The following is a 20,189-nucleotide window of genomic DNA, read 5'->3' as shown; positions in this document are numbered from 1 at the left end:
CCCCGGGGGCGTGCGCTTAGAGCTGGGCTCAGGGCAAACGTTTGCATTTGTGGACACGCAGGGAGGGATGCCTCGCACGATTGGGGGGCCCGTGGGGGCAAGGATGGCTGGTTGGGTCAAGGTTGGCCATCATGGCTGCTATGAATCTTCCGGCCAGAATTGCAGCCCTCCCTTCTGTTGGAAAAGTCACCCTCCAATCACAGTGCCTACTCCCACAGCCACAGGGAGGCCACGTGGTCTACTTCACCCAGCAGAGGCCTCTCCTGCGGGCTTCTGAGTCGGTGTTGAGTGAAGAGAGTTCCCCTTCCTCCCTGGTGGTGAGCCAGGCAGTGGGGGGCTGCCATCAGGGAAGCCAGTCTATGAGACCAGGTCCAGGGGATGGAGCTACAAGCCAGACAATGTGTGACAAGAAACGGAGTGTGTCCCTGCAGCCCCGAGACCCTGGCTCCAGCGGCATCCAAGGATGCCACTCCCCTGTCTCGCCTGGCTTCCACGCTGACAGTCACAAAGCTCCCCCTCACCTAAGCCACCCTGGTTGATTTCCTGCCACTTACAACAAAAGTCCCATTACGCCAAGCATTTCAGACTGCACTCTACTGGGTAAGATTTAAAAATACTTAACAAGATGCAGAATTAAACTTTACCCTTTTGGCCCTAGGAAATCAGTACCAACCGTCACACTAACGCTCCATCGTGCGTGGGCGTATGAGTGTTCTGTCTCTCTGGCCCAAAAAGTGTTTAATAAAAGCAACTGTATCGCCAATATTTAGTTCACAGGACGGAGCTCTGTAAAACAGACCTGCGCTTTCCACAGCAAATCAGAATACATGAAGGTAAAGTTAAAATAGGAGGGCTCATACGTGAACCAGTCTCAGGAAACTCCTACTCCTCCAAACAAACAAACAACACAGAACAGAACAAAAACCTCCCCACTAGGTTTCTCCGTTTCACTCAGTGGCCGTAAAGCAGTTGTTAATCATGCACACATTAAGAAGCCGAAACACATTGGGTTATTTCTGAAGCACATTATTTTGAAGCTCTGTGTGAATCTTTCGTAGTTGTGTGTGGAGAGTTATGTCACAAAGTTAATCATTCCCAGGATGCTTGCATCTGGGGTAATGAGAAACTTCTTGTGCAAGCGGCCATTAATCAGTGAGGGCAACATTGCATAATGGGCTCTGGAGCACGTGTCCGGGGATCGGAGCCCAGCGTTTCTGCCTCTTGCTGACCTTTTCCAAAGCAGAACTGGAGCCACGTGATGTGTGCTTCCTGCCAACAGCCAGTTATTGCCAATAATTAAGTTGGATAATGTGGAGAAGTAGAAATAGAAATTGCAGTGCCTTCAGAGTTCTAAAAAGAACTCTCTTTGAAGTCCTTGGTTTGTGGCTCCGTGTTGTGGCTGACTTGAACGCGTCACTCTTGATCGTTACCAAAACTACCCATTAAAGTTGAAATAAAATATTTTGCTAAGTGGTTCCTGGCATTTGTGTTAGAAACAATAGCCATGGCCCCACAATAAGATTATTTTAAACGTAAGAAAAGGGAAGCAAAAAAAAAAAAAAAAAAAAAAAATCAAAGACGCCAGGAGCCAAAGACGTACGCGTCATCCATCCACTCTCAGCCCATCGTGTTTGATGTTCTTGAGCAACAGTGTTAGCGAGAAACTCTTACTTAATCTTGCCGGTATTATCCAAAGAGGACACTTGTGAAATACTCAAGACAAATAAATATGCTCTCATTATTACACGAATAAAGAGCCCGTGTAGTGTGAACTGCATCTGTGACATCCACGCAGACTCGAGGGGAGCAGAACCGTAATTAAGCCCCGGCAATGACAACGGCCACTGTGTCCAAGGAGCTCTGCCCCCCCCCCCCGCCCCCGTGCCAACCTGCTGTTTTCAATGGCACCTTAACCAAACAGTTCTTCTGGAACTTCATCAAGGGTCCATTTTACACCCTAGCAGCCGAACAGAGTGTATCTGGTTCCCTGGCATATATTAGGAACAATAAATTGTCAAGTTTCCTCTTTATTATTTTCTTTTTTTTGCATTTTAGAAAAGGACTCTTTCCCAAAAAAAAATTACCAAAAAAAAAAAAAAAACCAAAAGGACTCTCTCTTGGATTCCATCCCACTAGCAAACTCTTACTGTACTTGAAATCCTGGCCCATATCTGACAATTTTGAATTAATAAACTGCTCTGTCATCATAGTGTTAATGCCCAACAGTGGAACATGAGCTTCACAGATGGAAGGAAAGTTTATACTCCTCCTGAAACACAAAACACATACCTGCCAGGATTTCAATAACTAACTCTTGATTTTTACCACTTGAATTCTGCATTTGTGCATTGATTTGCTTTGATTTATGGCCGTTGGCTTTGCCACCGGTGGCTGAGTGCACACGAATGCTCCACAGACCGAGCCAATGTCATGACCAGGCAGGGGCAGCTGCAGTCAGAATGGCAAACGTCCTGGGCCTGTGCTCAGAGCACACATTCAAATGACAACATAGCAGTAAACCCCATACTTCTTTGACTGTAAATAAGCTTTACATTTGGGAAGTAAGGTATATTAAATATTGAGGGCTGTAATAACAACAATAAATAGCATAATATCGCGGATAATTAATATCATAGTATTAGTATTAATGGTCAATATATTATCATTCAATAAACATCAGTTTTGATGTACCAGAAGTCAGATTTTATCAATAACAACATCCGCGATACACATGGTTGCATTAAAATCACCTCGCTGGGGGGCGCCTGGGTGTTTCAGTCAGTTAAGCGTTCAACTTTGGCTCAGGTCATGATTTCGCGGTTCGTGGGTTCGAACCCCACGTCCGGCTCTGTGCTGACGGCTCAGAGCCTGGAGCCTGCTTCGGATTCTGTATCTTCCTCTCTCTCTACCCCTCCCCTACTCGTGCTCTCTCTGTCTCTCAAAAACAAACGTTAAAAAAAAAAAAAGTCAGCCGGCTGGGTGGGTCATGTAGTAGGAAAAGTGCACTGAGAACCTCCAGAACCTGCTTCTCTGTATAAGCAGTCATTTTCAAGATCAAGGTTTTTTTTTACAAAACCCTTGGAAATTAACCAAAAGCTTGCAACCATCTGATGAGCATTTCTTCAGGAAAAATGGCTGAGTCTCAGGAAGAACATCAAGCTCTGTGGAGGTTTAAATTGCCATACACCCACTTTTCCAAACTCCTTAAAACCCAACCATCTGAAACTCAGGGTAGCCATTGCCCCAACCCCCACTGTGTCTGTAGCCTCCCCCAAAGCTCTCTTCTTGGGACTCTGTCATTTTCTGGCCTGTCCGGCAGCATCCTGGAGGCCCAATTACTAAGGAAAACCCTGACTCACAGGCTTTGTCTTTATCCGACCTGACTCAGAAACCCCTCCTGTGAACAGCTTTCTACGGGGTATTTGTGGGAAATGATCGGTGGCAACAATTTAGCACCAAAGTCACCTGAGGCGGTGACAGCAGCTGGTACAAAAAAGAAGCTGGGGGATGCGATGCCTATAGTGGGCTGTGAAAACCTCTGACACGTTCCTAGGAGTCTAGAAGGCAGTATGCACGTGCAGGGCTGTGGACACGCTCAGCAAAGACCTGAGAAGGCTTTCTAACTCTCATCTCTGGCTGACCCCGAGGCTCTGCAAGGAAGTGAAGGCTGAGGCAAGGTTGCCAATTGCCCAACAAAGCATCGGAGGCAAGCCCCAGCATGCACACAGTGCCCCCTCCCAAGACCTGGAGATTCACTGCTTCAAGGCATTTAGAGGAATCTCAGTCCGGTCATTTAGCTGATCGCTAAATTAAACAGAGACTTCAGGGATCACAAACAATAAAGAATACAGACTTATTTCAGACAAGTTAAGGCATAAACAAACAGCAACAATAATAAACAGCAACCACAAACCTGGGACAGGAGAGGCAAGGACCTGATTTCTAGGGTTGCCGTATTATTTTATTTATTTTTTGCCATATTATATTATTTTAAATACCTATGCAACAAAATATTGTTAAGACATGTAAAGAAACGAGAAAGTGTGATCCATACAAAGAAAAGAAGCAACCAATAGAAATTATTCCTTAAAAAACCCCGAGACATTGAACTTACCAGAAATGGTTTTAAAAGTTATTTTAATTATCTTCAAAGAACTAAAGGAAAGTATGAGAACAATGTCTCACAAAACAAGGAATATAAGTAAAGAAAAATTGTAAAAAAAAGAACCAAAGACCAATTCTAAAGTTGAAATTCTATTAACTAAAACCAAAAACTCACTAGTAGTCTCAGGAACAGCTATGACACGGCAGAGGAATCCGTGAATTTGAAGACATATCAATAGCAATTATCAAATCTAAAGAACAGCGAGAAAGAAGTTCAAAGGAAAGTGAACAGAGCCTCAGAGGCCCGTGGGACCCCACCGAGTGTACTATCATGTGCATAATGGGCATTCCAGAGGGAAAGGAGAGATAGCAGCAGAAAGAATACTTAAAGAGCTAATGGTCAAGGACTTCCCAAATTGAAAAAAAGACATGAATCTACACATCCAAAAAGCTCAATGAAATCCAAGCAGGATGAACCCCAAGAGATCCACACCAAGGCACATTATAATAAATTGCCACAAGCCACCCAGAGAATCGTGAAAGCAGCATGAGAGAAGTGACTTGCCATTCACAAAGGGCCCCTCAAAAGATTAATGGCCAATTTCTCACCAGAAGCCACACAGACCAGAGGGCAGCGGGATGACATGTTCACGGTGCTGAAATACAAAGACTGCCAACCAAGAAGCAGATACCTAATAAAGCTTTCCTTCAAAAATGAAGAAAAAATTAAGACATTTCAAGGCAAACAAAAACAGAGAAATTGTCACTAGCAGAACTTCCTTACAATAACTTCTATAAGGGGTGTCCTTTGGGTTGAAATGAAAGGACACTAGAGAGTGATTCAAACCACTGGGGGCGGGGGGGGGGGAGAACTAAGTGTACTGGTAAAGGTAGCAACACATATAAAAAATTATACATATATTTTTCATCTTTAACTTTTTTGCCTCCAATCAGAATTAAAAGCTGCATAAAACAATAGTTATCAAGCTGTTCTCATGGACTTAGAATGCATACAGATTTAATTTACAGGACAATAATGGCATAGCAGCAGGGGAAGGGTACAACGCTACACGGGAGCAAGTGGCAGATGTGTATCTCACCTGATCAATAACTACACTGAATGTAAATAAATGGCCAAACACTCTAGTCAAGAGGCAGAATGGACAGAATGAATTAAAAAACTATGATCCAACTTTATGCTGTCCACAAGAAATATACTTTAGATTCAAAGACCTACAGAGGTTGGAAGCAAAAGGATAGAAAAAATATAGCACGGGAAAGCAACCAAGAGAACTGGAGTGGCTATCCTAATGTCAGACAAGACAGACTTCAAGATAAAAACCTACTATAGATGGAGAAGCATATTTTATAATGATAAAGGGATTAATTAAACAAGAAGACATCATCATCATCGTCATCATCATCAATACATATGCTTAACAACAACAGAGTCCTAAAATACATGAAGGAAAACCTGACGGCACTGAAGGGAGAAATAGACAATTCAACAACAGTAGTTGCAGACTTCAATACCTCACTTTAAATGCCGCGTAGAAGAAGTGGAAGACCAACAGGAAATAAAAGAATGACACGAGACTACAAATGAACCCGGCCTAGTAGAACGCTCTGTTCAGCAGCAGCAGAACGCACATTCCTGTCATATGCACATGGGACCTTCTCCAGGATAGATCATATTTGAGGCCATTAAAAAAAAAAAAAAGCCTCATTAACATATGCCAAGGACTGAAATTATACAATGATGAGATTGAAGTATATTTGCCAGCACAACAGAATTGAAATTAAATTTGTCCCAATAATACAGGGACATCTGGGATGTTCGCAAGCATGTGGAAATTAAGGAACACAATCCTAAAAGACCAGCAAGGCAAAAACCTCACAAGAGAAATTGAAAAATACTTTGAGATGAATGAGCACAAAACCACACGTGTCAGGGTCCCCAGACCACCTTCAGGTCTGGTAATTCACTAGAGGACTCATGGCACTCAATAAATAGACTACGACCAAAAGGATACCGAGCAAAGCAGCAAAGGAAAAGGTGGAGGGGTGGCTGTCGGGGAGACCAGCCACAAGCTTCCAAGGGTCCTCTCCCAGTGGAGTAACACAGGAGGAGTTAAATTCCTCCAGCAACAAAGTATAACCAGATGTGTAAGTGTCACCAATATCTCATTAGAGACTCAGGGCCCGGGGCTTCTGCTAGCCGGGGCTAGACGTGCAGGCGTACTCTGCTTGGCGAAAATCCAAATCCCATATTCCGAAAAGGAAAGCATAAGCTATATTGTCTGTACAGTGTAGGCATAACTCTTACCAGTTCTGGAAATGGTGGGAATTGCCCCAAATGTAGGCCAGGGGCCCATCTTGCAACCAGTCTTTCCCAAGAATAGTAATTCAGACCTGTCATGTTAATTAACTCTTTTCCACAAACGTGTCAAAACTTACGGGATGCAAGTAAAGCGTGCTCAGAGAGACATGTACATGATATGTGCCGACATGAAAAAGACCTCAAATCAAATAATGTAACATTCTACCTTGAGAAATTAGAAAAACGAGAGGAAACTACAGCCGAAGTAAGTAGAAGGAAGGAAATAATAACGATTAGACTAAAAATAAAGGAAAAAGAGGACAGAAAAATAATAGAGAATAAAACACAACAAAATGAAAAGCTGATTCGCTGAAAAGCAACGGAACAGGTAAATCGAGCGGGATGAACAATGACAAAAAGGAAGGAGCCTGAAATACTAAAATCAGGAATGAAAGGGGGGAAAACTGCTACCGATCTTATAGAAATAAGGATGGTGAAAAATTGTATGTGAAATGACATAGCCTACATGAAATTTAAAATTCCTAAAAAGAAAGAGAATATTGAAACTGACTCAAGAAGAAATAGAAGGTCTGTATTGAGGTAAAACATGAGGGTAAATTCACAATCAAAGCATTTCCAACACAGGAAAGCCCAGGTCCAAACGGTTTCACGGATAAATTTCACCAACCATTAGAGTAGGATTAACATCAATCCTACACAAACACTTTTGTTAAAAAAAAAAAAAAAAAAGACTTCCGAAATTGTTCTGAGAAACCGGTATTACCCTGATACCGAAACTGAAGAAAGACATCACAAGAAAGAAAACTACACAATAATATTCCTTCTAAACCTAAACCCATAAATCCTGAACATAATATTAGTAAGCCACATCCAGCAAAAAGGAATATACACCATGACCAAGCAATTTATCTTACAAGTCCAAGGTTAGCCTAATATCTAAAAATCAATTCATGTGGGGGCACTTGGGTGGCTCAGTTGGTGAAGCATCCAACTTTGGCTCAGGTCATGATCTCACGGCTCCTGGGTTCAAGCCCCAAGTCGACCTCTGTGCTGACAGCTCCGAGCCTGGAGCCTGCTGCACATTCTGTGTCTCCGTCTCTCTCTGCCCCTCCCCCACTTGAGTTTTCCCTCTCTCTCTCTCTCTCTCTCTCTCTCTCTCTCTCTCTCAAAAATAAACAAACATTAAAAAATTTAAAAAAGAAAAATCAATGTAATAACTGTATCAATAGAATAAAAAATAACTGCATGATCAAATCACAATAAGGAGAGACAATGGAGTAGAATTAAGAGTTTTGAAATAAATCTGTTACCAAGATAATACAAGAGAAGAAAGAATAGTTTTTTCAACAAACAATCCTGGGACAACTGGATTTCCACAAGCAAAAGGAGGAAGTTGGACCCCACCTCACACCATATATACAAATTAACCAAAATGGATCAAAAACCTAAATGTAAAAGCTAAAAACTATAAAATGCTTAGACAAAAACACATCTTTATCACCTTGGGTTGGGGAATAGTTTCTTAGGACACCAAAAGCACAATGCACAAGGGAAAAAACAGATGAACTTGGCTTTGTCAAAATTTAAAACGTTAGTGCTTCAAGGGACACCATCAAAAAAGTGAAAAGACAGCCCACAGGAGAAAAGATTTATAAATCATATATCCAATAAGATAATTTGCATCTGGAATGACTTGTATCCAGAATATATAAAGAACAGTTACAATGCAATAAAAAAAAATGGGAACCTAATTAAAACCAGACAGAAGGTCTGAACAGACATTTCTCCAAAAGATATACAAATAGCCAACAACCACATGCAAAGATCTTGAACACCATTAGTCATTGACACTGGGGCACCTGGGTGGCTCAGCCTGTTGAGCAACTGACTCTTCATTCCGGCTCAGGTCATGATCCCAGGGCCGTGGGATCGAGCCCCGTGTCAAGCTCCATGCTGAGTGTGGAGTCTGCTTAAGATTCTCTCTCTCTCCCTCAGCCCCTCTCCCTGGCTCGCTCTCTCTCCACCTCACACGTAAAATTTTTTAAGATTAAAAAAAAAAAAAAAGGCAATGACAAGTGTTGCTGAGGATGTTGAGAAATGGGAACGTTTACGTATTGCCAATGGGACAGTAAAATGGTGCATGATTTTGGAAACCAGTTTGGCAGTTCCTTGAAAAGTTAAACATAAAGTTGTTGTGTGACCCAGCACTACTTCGGCTCCTGGGTGAACACCCAAGAGAAATGGTAAAATAACCCCCCACAAATACTGTACATGCCTGTTCACAAGAGCAGCGTCCGTAAGAGCCGAAGAGTGGAAGCCACCTAAAAGTTCATCAACCGGTAAGTGGATAAACAAAATTGTAGCATGTCCACACAATGGAGTATCTTCAGTCACAAAAAGGACGAAGGGGCAATGCGTACCACACCATGGATGAACCTTGAAAACATAACGCCGCGTGAAAAAAAGCATCAGACGTCACAGGCTACATATTGTATAAACCTGTTTAGGTAAAATGTCTTAAGCGGGCGAATCCAGAGACAGAAAGCAGCTGAGTGGTTGCCAGAAGTTGGTGGCAAGGGACAGACCGCTAATGAGTACAGGGCTGCTTTGGGGGCTGATGAAAATATCCTGGCATTAAACAGTGGTCATGGTTGTACAACTCTGTGAAGAAATGAAGACGGCTGAACTGTGCAGCTTAAAGGGCGACTCCTTTGGTATGTAAATTATACGTTAAAAAACAAAATGAAACAGAATCCCCACAAAACCCACAAAGGTGTCTTGTCCCTCAACTCTGATGTCAGGGCTCCAATCCCAGAACCAATTCAAAAGTTATGAAATAGAGCCCCAAAGGCATCGACACGTAACTTCCCCAGGTGACAACAGCTTTGGAGAACTCTGCTCTCAGGGGTGACAAACAGACTAGAGGAGGTCATTTTTCTTACAGATGTGACCTTTATTCTGTATCTGCTGGAGGTCATGGGGCAAGAGAGGTAGGACTCGTCTGTCTCAGGCCAGGACTCTGTTCTTTTTCCTGGTTCCCTTGACCATGACTTTCCTCCTCACATTCACTTTCCAAGGCTAGCTTATCCTTGGGGAAGACTGGATACAATTAAAAATGTCAGTTCTGTTGAATTTTACAAGAAATTCAACACCAACTTTCCTATCTCTACATGCAAATATTTGTGTTTTTTTTAAGTTTATTTATTTTGAGAGTGAGAGAGAGAGATAGTGTGTACGGAAGGAGCAGCGAGAGAAGGAAAGAGAGAATCCCAAGCAGGGTCTGCAACGTCAGCATAGAGCCCGAAGCGGGGCTCAAACCCACTAACTGTGAGATCACGACCTGAGTTGAAACCAAGAGTCAGACTCTTAACTGACTGAGCCATCCAGGCACCCCTCTACCTGCAATCATTTTTAAACATGCACATAGCATGGGGCGCCTGGCTCGGGTAAGCATCCGACTTTGGCTCAGGTCATGGTCTCATGGTTCATGGGTTCGAGCCCCACGCTGGGCTCTGTGCTGACAGCTGGGAGCCTGGAGCCTGCTTCAGATTCTGTGTCTCCCTCTCTCTCTCTGCCCCTCCCCAGCTCACACTCTGTCTCTGTCTCTCAAAAACAGATAAAATGTTGAATGACAATTTTTTTTAAATCTGTAAAAAATACGCACACAGTGCATGAGAAGTCACCCACTCTACCTGACCTCGGAAGTACCAGCACAGTGGACGGGCCTGGATAAAACTGTTTGTCTTTTTTTTAAGTTTATTTATTTATGTTGAAAGAGAGAGATCGGGAGACACCAAATCCTAAGCAGCCTTCACACTGCGCCCGGCGTGGGGCTCGAACTCAAGAACTGTGAGATCATGAGCTGAGCAGGAATCAAGAGTCAGACACTTAACTGACCGCCCCCAAACTGTTCGTGTTTAAAAGGGTGGACTGACAGTCCCATGCCACGCATACTCCCCACAAAGACCGGACGCAGAGAAAGTGCCTTTTCACGTTGTGTGCAGACCTCGGCTGGTGTTCCGTAAGCATCCAACGGAGGAGCCCCTGACAACTCCCACCAATATCATCTCACCATAACCGGAGCATCTTTGCACCAGGCCGCATGTGGTCTGTCATTTCCTGTCTTGAATGGCGCGTCACACGTTTCCTGTATTTTTAAAGCACTCGGATGAGGGCCACCTGTGAGCAAGTTCTGAGCTTCAGAGAAAGTGTGTTTCAGGCAAGTGTTAACAGACAACTCAGAAGAAATGTGACTCAGCGCAGGAGAGGCCGTGAGGAGTCTGAGCTTCTCCGGCTCGCAGACCCGCGCTTCACTTTCTGTAAATTGCACAAAGGTTTCATTCAACTGGGCTCGGAGGCTGGAAGTGAAAGTGGCCTATTTTTGAAAAGGTCAGGAAAGTGCACTCGCCCGCCTTCAAATTCCTCTGAACCCTTTGCCTGTGAACATCACGGCGACGGGAGTCTGGCCCCGAGCCTCGGGGGATGCCGCGGTGATTTCGCGACTCCCCTCGGCGGCCTTCGATCCCACTCTGCGCCGCGGGTTCGCCGCATGTGATGAACGTGGTCTCCCGGGCCACGCGTCAGGGCTGCGTGTCAGCCTCGAGGTGCGGGCGGCGGCCCCCGCGGGGAGCCTGCTCTGTTCCTGGTCTGGTCACACCCTTCCCAGCCTCTCCTCTGTGTTGGCGGGGTACAACCAGGCAGCCTGGGGAGGGCCGATCGGGCATGAGAACCCCCTCCCCAACCCCCCCCCCCCCCAACACTGGTACCGCGAACACGGCAGCGAGCGGCACTGGGCAACCGTGTACCTCCCACGTCCTCAGCCTGCGTCAGCAGAAGGGGCGCGATCCGGGTGACGCCGGGAACACAGCACGCCAACGTTAGGAGAGCTGTCCTCTGCCCCGCCTCATGCTCTTACGGCCCTGCCAGGACTGCTCGCTTTCTGCTTCTGCTTCAGCCGCAGGGGTCTGGGCAACTCCTAGGCCCGGAAGAGCCCAAGCGGCTTCCCCTGCTGACCGCGGTCCTCAGCCTCCTGTAGACGGCACAGGGCCTCCAGGAGAAGTGTCACCGGGCCGGATTCACACTGCGCGTCTCCCAGCTGTCCCTGACTCCCCTTTCCCAGGGTGAACGCCACGTTTCTGAATCGTCCCCGAGCCCCCTGCCTTGTCCCAGCACGGCTCTTCTGAAACGTGAAACAAGGTGCCAGCACAGCCGTGGAAGACGGCTCTCCCGCTCCCAGGCAGACGCGTCCGATCTGTGCGCACAACCGGTCACGAGCACCACATAACAGCCCTCTGCAAATGAACCAGCAGACTCAGATGACGAGATGCTTTGCCTGAGGTGGGTCTCCTCACTGACCTTCTAAGAAACCTGGTCAAAGGGCTCCTGGGTGCTCTCTAGAAACGCAGAGCGAACCTGTGATGCTCGAACTGAACGCGGGGCTCTGGGTGAGTGAGAGCGCAGAGCAGAGCGAGGTGCCCGCCATGCTGTCCCAAGAGTACGGGGGGCTCTCGAGCCACACGGGCTTCCTGTTTTGGTATCACCACAAACCACAAGTCCCCAAACTCACGCTCCGGTCGCCAGCTGAGGGAGGCAATGCCCCGCTCCCAGCCCCCGCGGCCGGCCCCATGTCCCGCCAGAGCGCAGTGATGAGACTTCGGGGCTCTGGGCACGGCGCCTGCCACTGATCCAGCCCTCCACTTTCTCGGCCCCCCGAGGGGCAAACCCGTTCCCAAGGGTCTCTGGGCGCTGGCTGCAAACAGGTAGCTATGGGACCCGGCGGTGGGGGTGGGGGGAGAGCTCCCGACCCCACTGCCCTCCTGCACTCACTCTGTGCTCCGAGTTCTGCCCCCCGGGAGTCACCTGGAACTCTCCCTCTGGGGGCTGTGGAGAGTAAACCCAGCACGGAACAGCCGCAGAGGTTTGGGGCCTCACACGCGGTGGTCAGTAACCCTAACGACCAGCCCAAATTCCCGCATCTTGTCCGTATTCACATCTGCAGTGATCTTGTCCGTGTTCCCTCCAACCAAAACAGGCAACACACACCCGAAAACGGGACAGACAAGCTGGTGGCTGAGCTCACTCTGCTGCCCCACAGGAGACAGTCAGCTCACTGAGGATGGCCTCCTCCTACCTTGTCTTCCTGGCCTCGCGCTGCAGGAACAGGACGATGGGGTCTGGCCCCAACAGCTCGAGCTCCACGTCTTGGGCTGTCCTCGGCAACCTCAATTCCCCCTGCCGGGCGCCCTGCTCTCTCACTGCCTGGAGAATGCACCTGGAAAACAGATGCCCCAAACCACGTGCTTGAGGGTGGGGAGCCTGACCTCTAAGGATCTGTGGGGAGGGGGGGTCTCTCAAAGCCAAGGACTCCGAGAGTCCAAAGGGATGGTGGGTTTTCAGGGACTGGGACCCACAGGTATTTTGAGCGGAGGGTTCAATCCCTAACACCCGAAACACCTCCAAGCACAGTCTGTATACAGCCTGTGTCGTCAATGAGGAAAAATGGTTTCCATTTTACCAACACATTACCAAGGAACTTTTAAATGCTGTAGTTTTTCTTTCGGGACAAATGCACAGTTATTCTGTAACATAAGAAATTGATCACACTGCCATTTTGATAAAGCCCAATAACGCCGACCTACACATACATTGACAGTTAACTTGGTGGGTGGACGAAGAAATACAATGGCACAATTAAATACAAGAAAGCGTCTGCCTGCCAGGAGTTTCAGACCCCGGATCAGAGCAACTGTGGGACCTATCACAAGAGAGAGCCATGGTCCAGGGACACAAAGGGTCAATGGCCCGCCACCAACAAGCCCTCACGAGACACAAGCATTTCCCATGGAGCATGGCATCTGTGAGCAACACCCAGCTACTTGGGTCCACCTACCTACAAAGCTCTAAGAAAAGTGGCCAGAAAAGTGAGAACTCTGTGACAAGCCATTTTGACAGCCAGAAGGGGGGGGGGGGGGGGGAAGGACTAAGAAAAACCGGATGTTTTCTAATAAATTGGAAATGGACCGTGATTACCCAGAAAGGAGTCAAGACAATGTGCGTTTTCTTTGGGCCATTACTGCAACTCTCGTCTCCCAGCTTCTGTGACTCGCGAGGCCTCTTCTTTCCCAGAAAGGTTATGGATTAACCAGCACAAGCGTCCTTGAAAACCAGTGTGTCTCCTGCTCTGAGATGATGTGAAATGCTTCTCCCCTGAACGGGGACTGTGCTCAGTTAACCACCCTCCCCCCAGGTCTTCTTCATCTTCATCAGGACATTGGGGATCGCCACCACGTCGCCAGCGTGTGTCAGCTTGCCGTGGTTCTGAGTAAGGCCGCGCAAACGCTCTGCGTGCCGGAGGACAACGTGGGCAGCAGCCCGCCCCGTGGGGGGCAGCCCCCTCGAGGAGCCACCGGACTCGGGCACAGCATCAGGACCACCCTAGCTCTGCCGAAAGAAAGACCACAGGAAAGGCAAACTTCGCAGACAAGTGGGCACTTTCCCCTCGCTCTGATACATGAGTCTGTGATCTCTGCAGTCACAAGGGGAGGAGCTCTTTGCTTTCAGATCCGCTCTGGTGACTTCATCCGAACTTGCAGGAAGTTAAATGGTGCTCAATCAGCAATAGACCACGCATCCGTGGGGAGAGACCAGTCATTCGGCACACGCTTGATATTTTCGCCATTCAGGTGATCATTTCCCGCTCCGCGAAAATGAACTGGCATTTGAACGTGTCACGGGCCGAACAACACGTTCCTGAAATCTTAAGAAAATAAGGAACAGTACTTTACTTGCAAATTATCCTGCATGAAGTGAGCGGCGCAAGTTTATCAGAAAACAAAGCGTGCACCTCGCCGGATACAATCGCCAGGGCCGAATGTGGAATTTACTAAGCCCCCATCACATGAGGCCAACCGGCTGAGCGCTGCCCCCAAACGTGCAGGGCCAGCCGCACAGGTGAGAGAGAACATCGCGCTGTCCTTCGGCACCAGGACACGGAGAGTGGGGACGGCCAAAGCCTGGCTGGGTAGGCTCTGACACGCGACAAGTCCACGCTTGCCTAGCTCAAGGCTTTTCAAATGGAGGAGGAGAGTTCAGTTTCGCAAAATGAAAAATAATAATAACTTTCAAAGTCGACGTGCTTCCCAAGATCAAGGAAGGATCGGTGCTGAGCGTGGGAATGCACAGGACAGGCGGTCACCCACATGGCCAACCGCACTCGACAGCAACAGAGCACGGGTGTGGGATCGGGGAGGACGGTGGGGCACCACCATGGTCTGCTCGTCATGCAGTGCCCGTCCCGGGAAAGTGGGGCCTTCCCGGTACTGCCAACCTCGGGCCCGGACACAGGCTCGGGGAAGGCAGCCTGGTTTGATAACGTACAAAAGAAAGCTGGCCGGAATCTGTTTAGGGGGCTGGAATGTTCCCCCTGCACCACACACTGAATTCTACAGCTCACTGTGCCCTGCACATGTGGTACCTGCCCCCTCCCCCGGCGAGGCTGTCCGCTCAGACGTGCCCCCGAGCCCCTCCGAATCTACTCACTTTGCATGGCCAGCGGTTAGAAGCGGGAGACGGGGTGGCCGTGTTCACCTCCTTCCTCACTGAAACTAGATGTGCAAGAGCCGGGGGCGGGAAACACTCACACTCCACGGCTGCAGGCCTGTTAGGGCAGCACGGCCCCGGCGGCACGGCTCTGTACCCCAGTCAGACTGGTGGATGGGGCCGCCTGCAGGGCGGTCGTCCAAGCGCGCCACCGCCAAGCCTCAAGTGCGCCTCACGAGGCCTTGGGCCCCTGTCTCTGACCGGGTTACCTTCCCACCATCTGCACTGCATTCTAAGACTCAAGAGGTCACCTCACAGAATGGGCATGGAAAGCTGGTTTCCTCTAAAAGCCAACACGCGATGATTTATTCAATTCAGAAAGAATGGGGTAAGAGAGAAATTCCCAAGTTTTCTTTTCACCGATTTTATTTATATTTGGTAATTTTCACTCAGAGAACCTATCAATTCCTCTTCCAGTCAGAGATGCATGTATGTGTGCGTGTATACACATTCCCTTAGAAACTTTATTTGGTATGACTTCACATTTTTTGGTATATAGAAATAATTTTATTTCGTATTGCAGCACAGTAGACATACAATCAATATTATTTCCTAGAGTGTGCAATATAGAAATTATTCACATTAAAAAATTAAGAACAGAAAGCCTCGTATGCAGGAAATATTTAAAACTGTGTACCTAACTTTGAATCGGTTTCTGACAGCGCAGACTACTAGCTTTATAAACCTGAATGAATATGACATGAGACACGTTTGAACAAAGTACGCAGATGGGTCCGCTCCAGATGCCTAATTCACTAGACGGAGGGCGCGTTCTTCACTTTGGTCAGTGGGATTCCAGGTGCTGAGGCAAATGTGGATCTGAAAGATACTTCCAGAAGTACACGTCTTACACTGGCATTTGAAAGGTTTGTTTCTTCTATTCTCCTTTATAGCGAGGGGACCTTTTCTCTTTAAAAGCAAGAAGACCTTCAAGCCTGTCTTTTGTTGAAATAGTCTAGAGAGACAAAACATTATGTTACCTAAACCAAAAAATAAAAACTGTAAACGTTGAACAAGCTTTATTTAAAAAAAACAAAACAAAACAAAAAACAGAAAATAATCTAAAATTTGAATCCTACTAATCATCTGAAGAATTCTGTTACCAAATTGACCATTCTAATTCCAAATATGCCCCCCACCCTCATTTCAAATGTACATAAAAAAAACCAACAGGCTTTATCTTTTACATAGTTTTAGGTTTACAAAACATTGAGCAGAAAGGTCAGCCTCCCATACACTTCCTTCAAGCCCCCGGGGTCTATTTGTCACAACTGAGGAACCAGTACTGATCCAGTATTATTCCCTACAGTCCAGTTTCCACGGGCCGCTGTGGGCCTTCTGTGCTGGATTTTCACAAAGCACAGTCACATACCCACCACTCACTACAGGATCATACAGAACAGCTGACCTGCCCTAAGCACACTCATCCCTGCCCTTCGCTGCCTTCTCCAGAAGGTCACAGACTTGGAATCCTGTCGTATGTGACCTTTTTCGACGGAAGTCCTTCACGGAGCAGTATGCGGCTGAGGCTCTTTCGTGTCTTTTGGTGGCAGGACAGATCATGTCCTTTTATCGCTGAATAAGACGCCAGTGTATGGATGCACCTTAGCTTATCCATTCACCTTGGCTGCTTCCAAGTTTGGAAATTCTGAATAAAGCTGCTAAAACAGTGTGCAGACTTTTGTGCAGATGTAAGGTTCAACTCACTCGGGTAAATACACAGTCGTATGATTGCTGGGTCATGAGGGAAGATTCCGCTTAGCTCTTAAGAGATGGGCAAATTGGTATTTTGTTTGTACTTGCATTTCTTTTTTCTTTTACAGTTTATTTATTTTTGAGGGAGAGACAGAGTGTGAGCGGTGGAGGGGCGGAGAGAGAGGGAGACACAGAACCCGAAGCAGGTTCCAGGCTCTGAGCTGTCAGCACAGAGCCCGATGCGGGGCTCGACCCCACAAACTGTGAGATCATGACCTCAGCCCAAGTCAGAGGCCTAACCAACCGAGCCCCCCAGGTGCTCCTGTATTTGCATTTAATGACACACGATGTGGAGCATGTTCTATGCTTATCTGCCATCTGTGTATCTACTTTGGTGAGGTGTCTGTTCAGATCTTTCCCCCACTTTTTAATGGGTTATTTTCATATTGTTGAGTGTTAAAAGTTCCTTGTATGTATTGGACACAAGTCCTTTATCAGGCAGCCGTGAGGATCTCTTCCTGCTCTCTTCACAGTGTCTTTTGCGGAGTGGAAGTGGGTAATTTTAATAAAATCAAACATTAATTTTTTCTTTCACAGATATTATACTTTTGGTGTTGTATCTTAAAAAAGCGATCGCCAAACCCAAATACACCTACATTTTCTAGGTGATCTTGAAGACATTGGGTCTATGGCCCACTTTGAGTTAATTTTTGTGAAGGTTGTGACGTCGGTGTCCAGGTTCATCTTTTTGTAGCTCAATATCCATCTGCTTCAGTACTGTTTGTTTTCAAGACTATCTTTTCCCCCACTGAATTGCCTTTGCTCTTTTGTCAAAGATCATTTTATTTTGTTTATTTATTTTTGAGACAGAGAACGAGTACGGGAGGGGCAGAGAGAGGGGTGGGGGACAGGGTTTCTGAAGCAGGCTGTGAGCTGTTAGCACAAAGCCTGATGTGAGGCTCAAATCTATGAACTGTGAGATCATGACCCAAGCCGAAGTTGGACGCTTAACTGAGCCACCCAGGTGCCCCAAAGATCATTTTACTTTCTAGGAGTCCACTTATATAACTATTTTATATGAATACACTCTGGACTCCTTATTCTGTTCCACTGATCCATTTACCTGTTCTTTTGCCAACTCCAAACTGTCTTGCTTATTGTAGCTTTACAGTAAGTCTTGGAGTCAGGTAGTGTCAGTCCCCCAACTCTGTTCTTCTTCAATACTGGGTTGGCTCATCTAAGTCTTTGAACTTTTCATAAAAGCTTTAGAACTGGTTTGTCAATACAGACTTGCTTATTTTTATCGGGATTGCACTGAATCTATAAATAAAGTTGGGAAGAAGTGATTTCTTCGTAATGAGTCTTACTATCCATGAACATGGGATATCTATTTACTTAGATCTTGATTTCTTTCACCAGTTTTGTAGTTTTCTTCCTATAAACCTTGTACTTTGTTTTAAATTTACACTTAAGTATTTTGCATTTTTTTTGTGCTAAGGTAAATGACGTTATGTTTTTAATTTCAAATTCTAATTCTTCGTTGCTGGTATATAGGTAAAGCAACTGACTTTTGCTTATTAAACTTCTATCATGCAATGTTGGTCTAACTACTTATGACTGTTTTGTTCTTGTTGTTGTTGATTCTTTGGGATGTCCCACATGGACAATCATGTCTTCTATGAAGTTTTGTTTCTTCCTTCCCAATCTGTATATATTTATTTCCTTTTCTCATCTTCCTACATTAGCCATGATTTCTAGCAGATGTTGAAAAGGACACGTGAGAGGGATGCCCTTGCCCTGTTCTTGCTCATTCAGTACGATGTTAGCTGTAGGTTCTTTTGTAGAAGTTCTTATCAAGTGAGGAAGCTCCTGTCTAATCACAGTTTGCTGAGTTTTCACTACTAATGGGTGCTGGATTTTGTCACATGCTTCCCCCCACCCCGATCTGTTGATATGATCATGTGATTTTCCTGTTTAGGCTTTGATATAATGGATTACAGTGATTTCAGTGTTAAACCTGGCTTCCACATCTAGAAAAAAAATCTCATTTGGTTGTGGGATACAATTGCTTTTATACATTGCTGGATTCGATTTGCTAATATTTTGTTGAGAATTTTTACATCTACATTCATGAGAGATAAAGGTCTGTGGTTTTCCTTTCTTGTAATGTCGGGTTCTGATTATCAGGGTAATACTGGCCTCAGAATGAATTAGGAAGGGTTGTTTCTTCTTCTATCTTCTGGGAAAGATCATTAAAAACTCATATAATTTCTACCTCAAATGTTTGGTAGAATTCACTCGAGAAACTGGGTCTGGTGCTTCCTATTTTGGAAGTTTATTAATTACTGATTTAATTTCTTTAACAAGCATAGGGCTATTCAGATTATCAATTTCTCCTCGTGTGAGTTTTCGTATGTTGTGTCTTCCAAGGAAGTGGTCCGTCTCATCTAGGTCATCAAATCTGTGGGCACAGAGTTTTTCACGGTATTCCTTTATTATTCTCTCAATGTCCATGGGATCACTAGGGATGGCCCTTCAGGTGGCCCTTCTTGTATTTCTGATATGGGTAATTTTTATCTTCTCTCTTCCTTGTTTGGCCTGCCTAGAAGTTTATCAATTTTATAGACCTTTACAATTACCAATTTTTTGTTTTGTTGGGTTTTTTCCTTCTGTTTTTCTATTTTCAGTTTCACTGATATCTGTTCTAAAGCTTGTTATTCCTTTTCTTCTACTTACTTTGAATTCTATTTGCTCTCCTTTTTCTACTTTCCTGAAGTGCAAAGTTATTATTAATTTTAGATCTTTCTTCTCTAATACATGCATTCGATGCTAAAATGCTGGTGTAAGCAGTATTTTTGATAAATTCCCACAAAGTCTGGTACTGTATTTTCATTTTGATTTAATTCAAAATATTTTTTAATTCCTCTTGAGACTTTGACACGTGTTATTTAGAAGTATGTTGTCTAGTATGCATTAAAAAGATTAATCCCACCATTAATAGATGTGATTTCCCAGCTATCCTCTTGTTATGATTTCTAGTTTAATTCCACTGTGATTTGACGGAATGTTTAGGATTACTGTTCCCTTACATTTTGTAAGGTGTGATTTGTGGCCAAATATACTTAAAAACGTTTTCTTCAGATGCTAAGGCTATTTGTAAGTGTGCAATTTACTTCATTCATGGCACGCTCATCACCAGCACCACCATGTGCATCAACAGGTGGTAATTTATACAGAGACCAGGCATAGAGGAACACTCTATCTGTCCCTCCTAATTTATGACACTGCCATGATTAAATGGGAGGTGAAGCAATTTCCAATTCTCATTAAAGGTACAACAAAATTCTTTTGCTACTTCAGATGCCCTACACAAAGCTACATCTTTTAGGGAGGGAAGGGGAGGGGAGGAAAGGAGAGGAAAGGAGAGGAAAGGAGAGGAAAGGAGAGGAAA

General features: G+C 45.6%; 1 protein-coding gene across 9 annotated transcripts in view; it reads right to left on the bottom strand.

Annotated features, from left to right (window-relative positions):
• The window catches only part of AUH (AU RNA binding methylglutaconyl-CoA hydratase), a 327,291-nt gene that overhangs the window by 151,636 nt on the left and 155,466 nt on the right, over nt 1-20,189 (bottom strand). For 6 of the 9 annotated variants that reach the window (XM_040449515.1, XM_040449516.1, XM_040449517.1 and 3 more), the window contains one exon: nt 12,576-12,716. In XM_040449515.1, the coding sequence (XP_040305449.1) occupies nt 12,576-12,716 (141 nt within the window). Of the gene's footprint in view, nt 1-12,575; nt 12,717-15,383; nt 16,024-20,189 lie in introns of those variants that run through there. The other 3 variants (XM_040449519.1, XM_040449521.1, XM_040449520.1) reach the window with 2 other exon arrangements.

This window comes from Herpailurus yagouaroundi, unplaced genomic scaffold (genome assembly GCF_014898765.1).
Source record: "Herpailurus yagouaroundi ecotype Mexico unplaced genomic scaffold, PumYag 199, whole genome shotgun sequence".
NCBI lineage: Eukaryota > Metazoa > Chordata > Mammalia > Carnivora > Felidae > Herpailurus > Herpailurus yagouaroundi.
The sequence above is the reverse complement of the archived record's forward strand: the minus strand, read 5'-3'. Positions and strand labels throughout refer to the sequence as shown.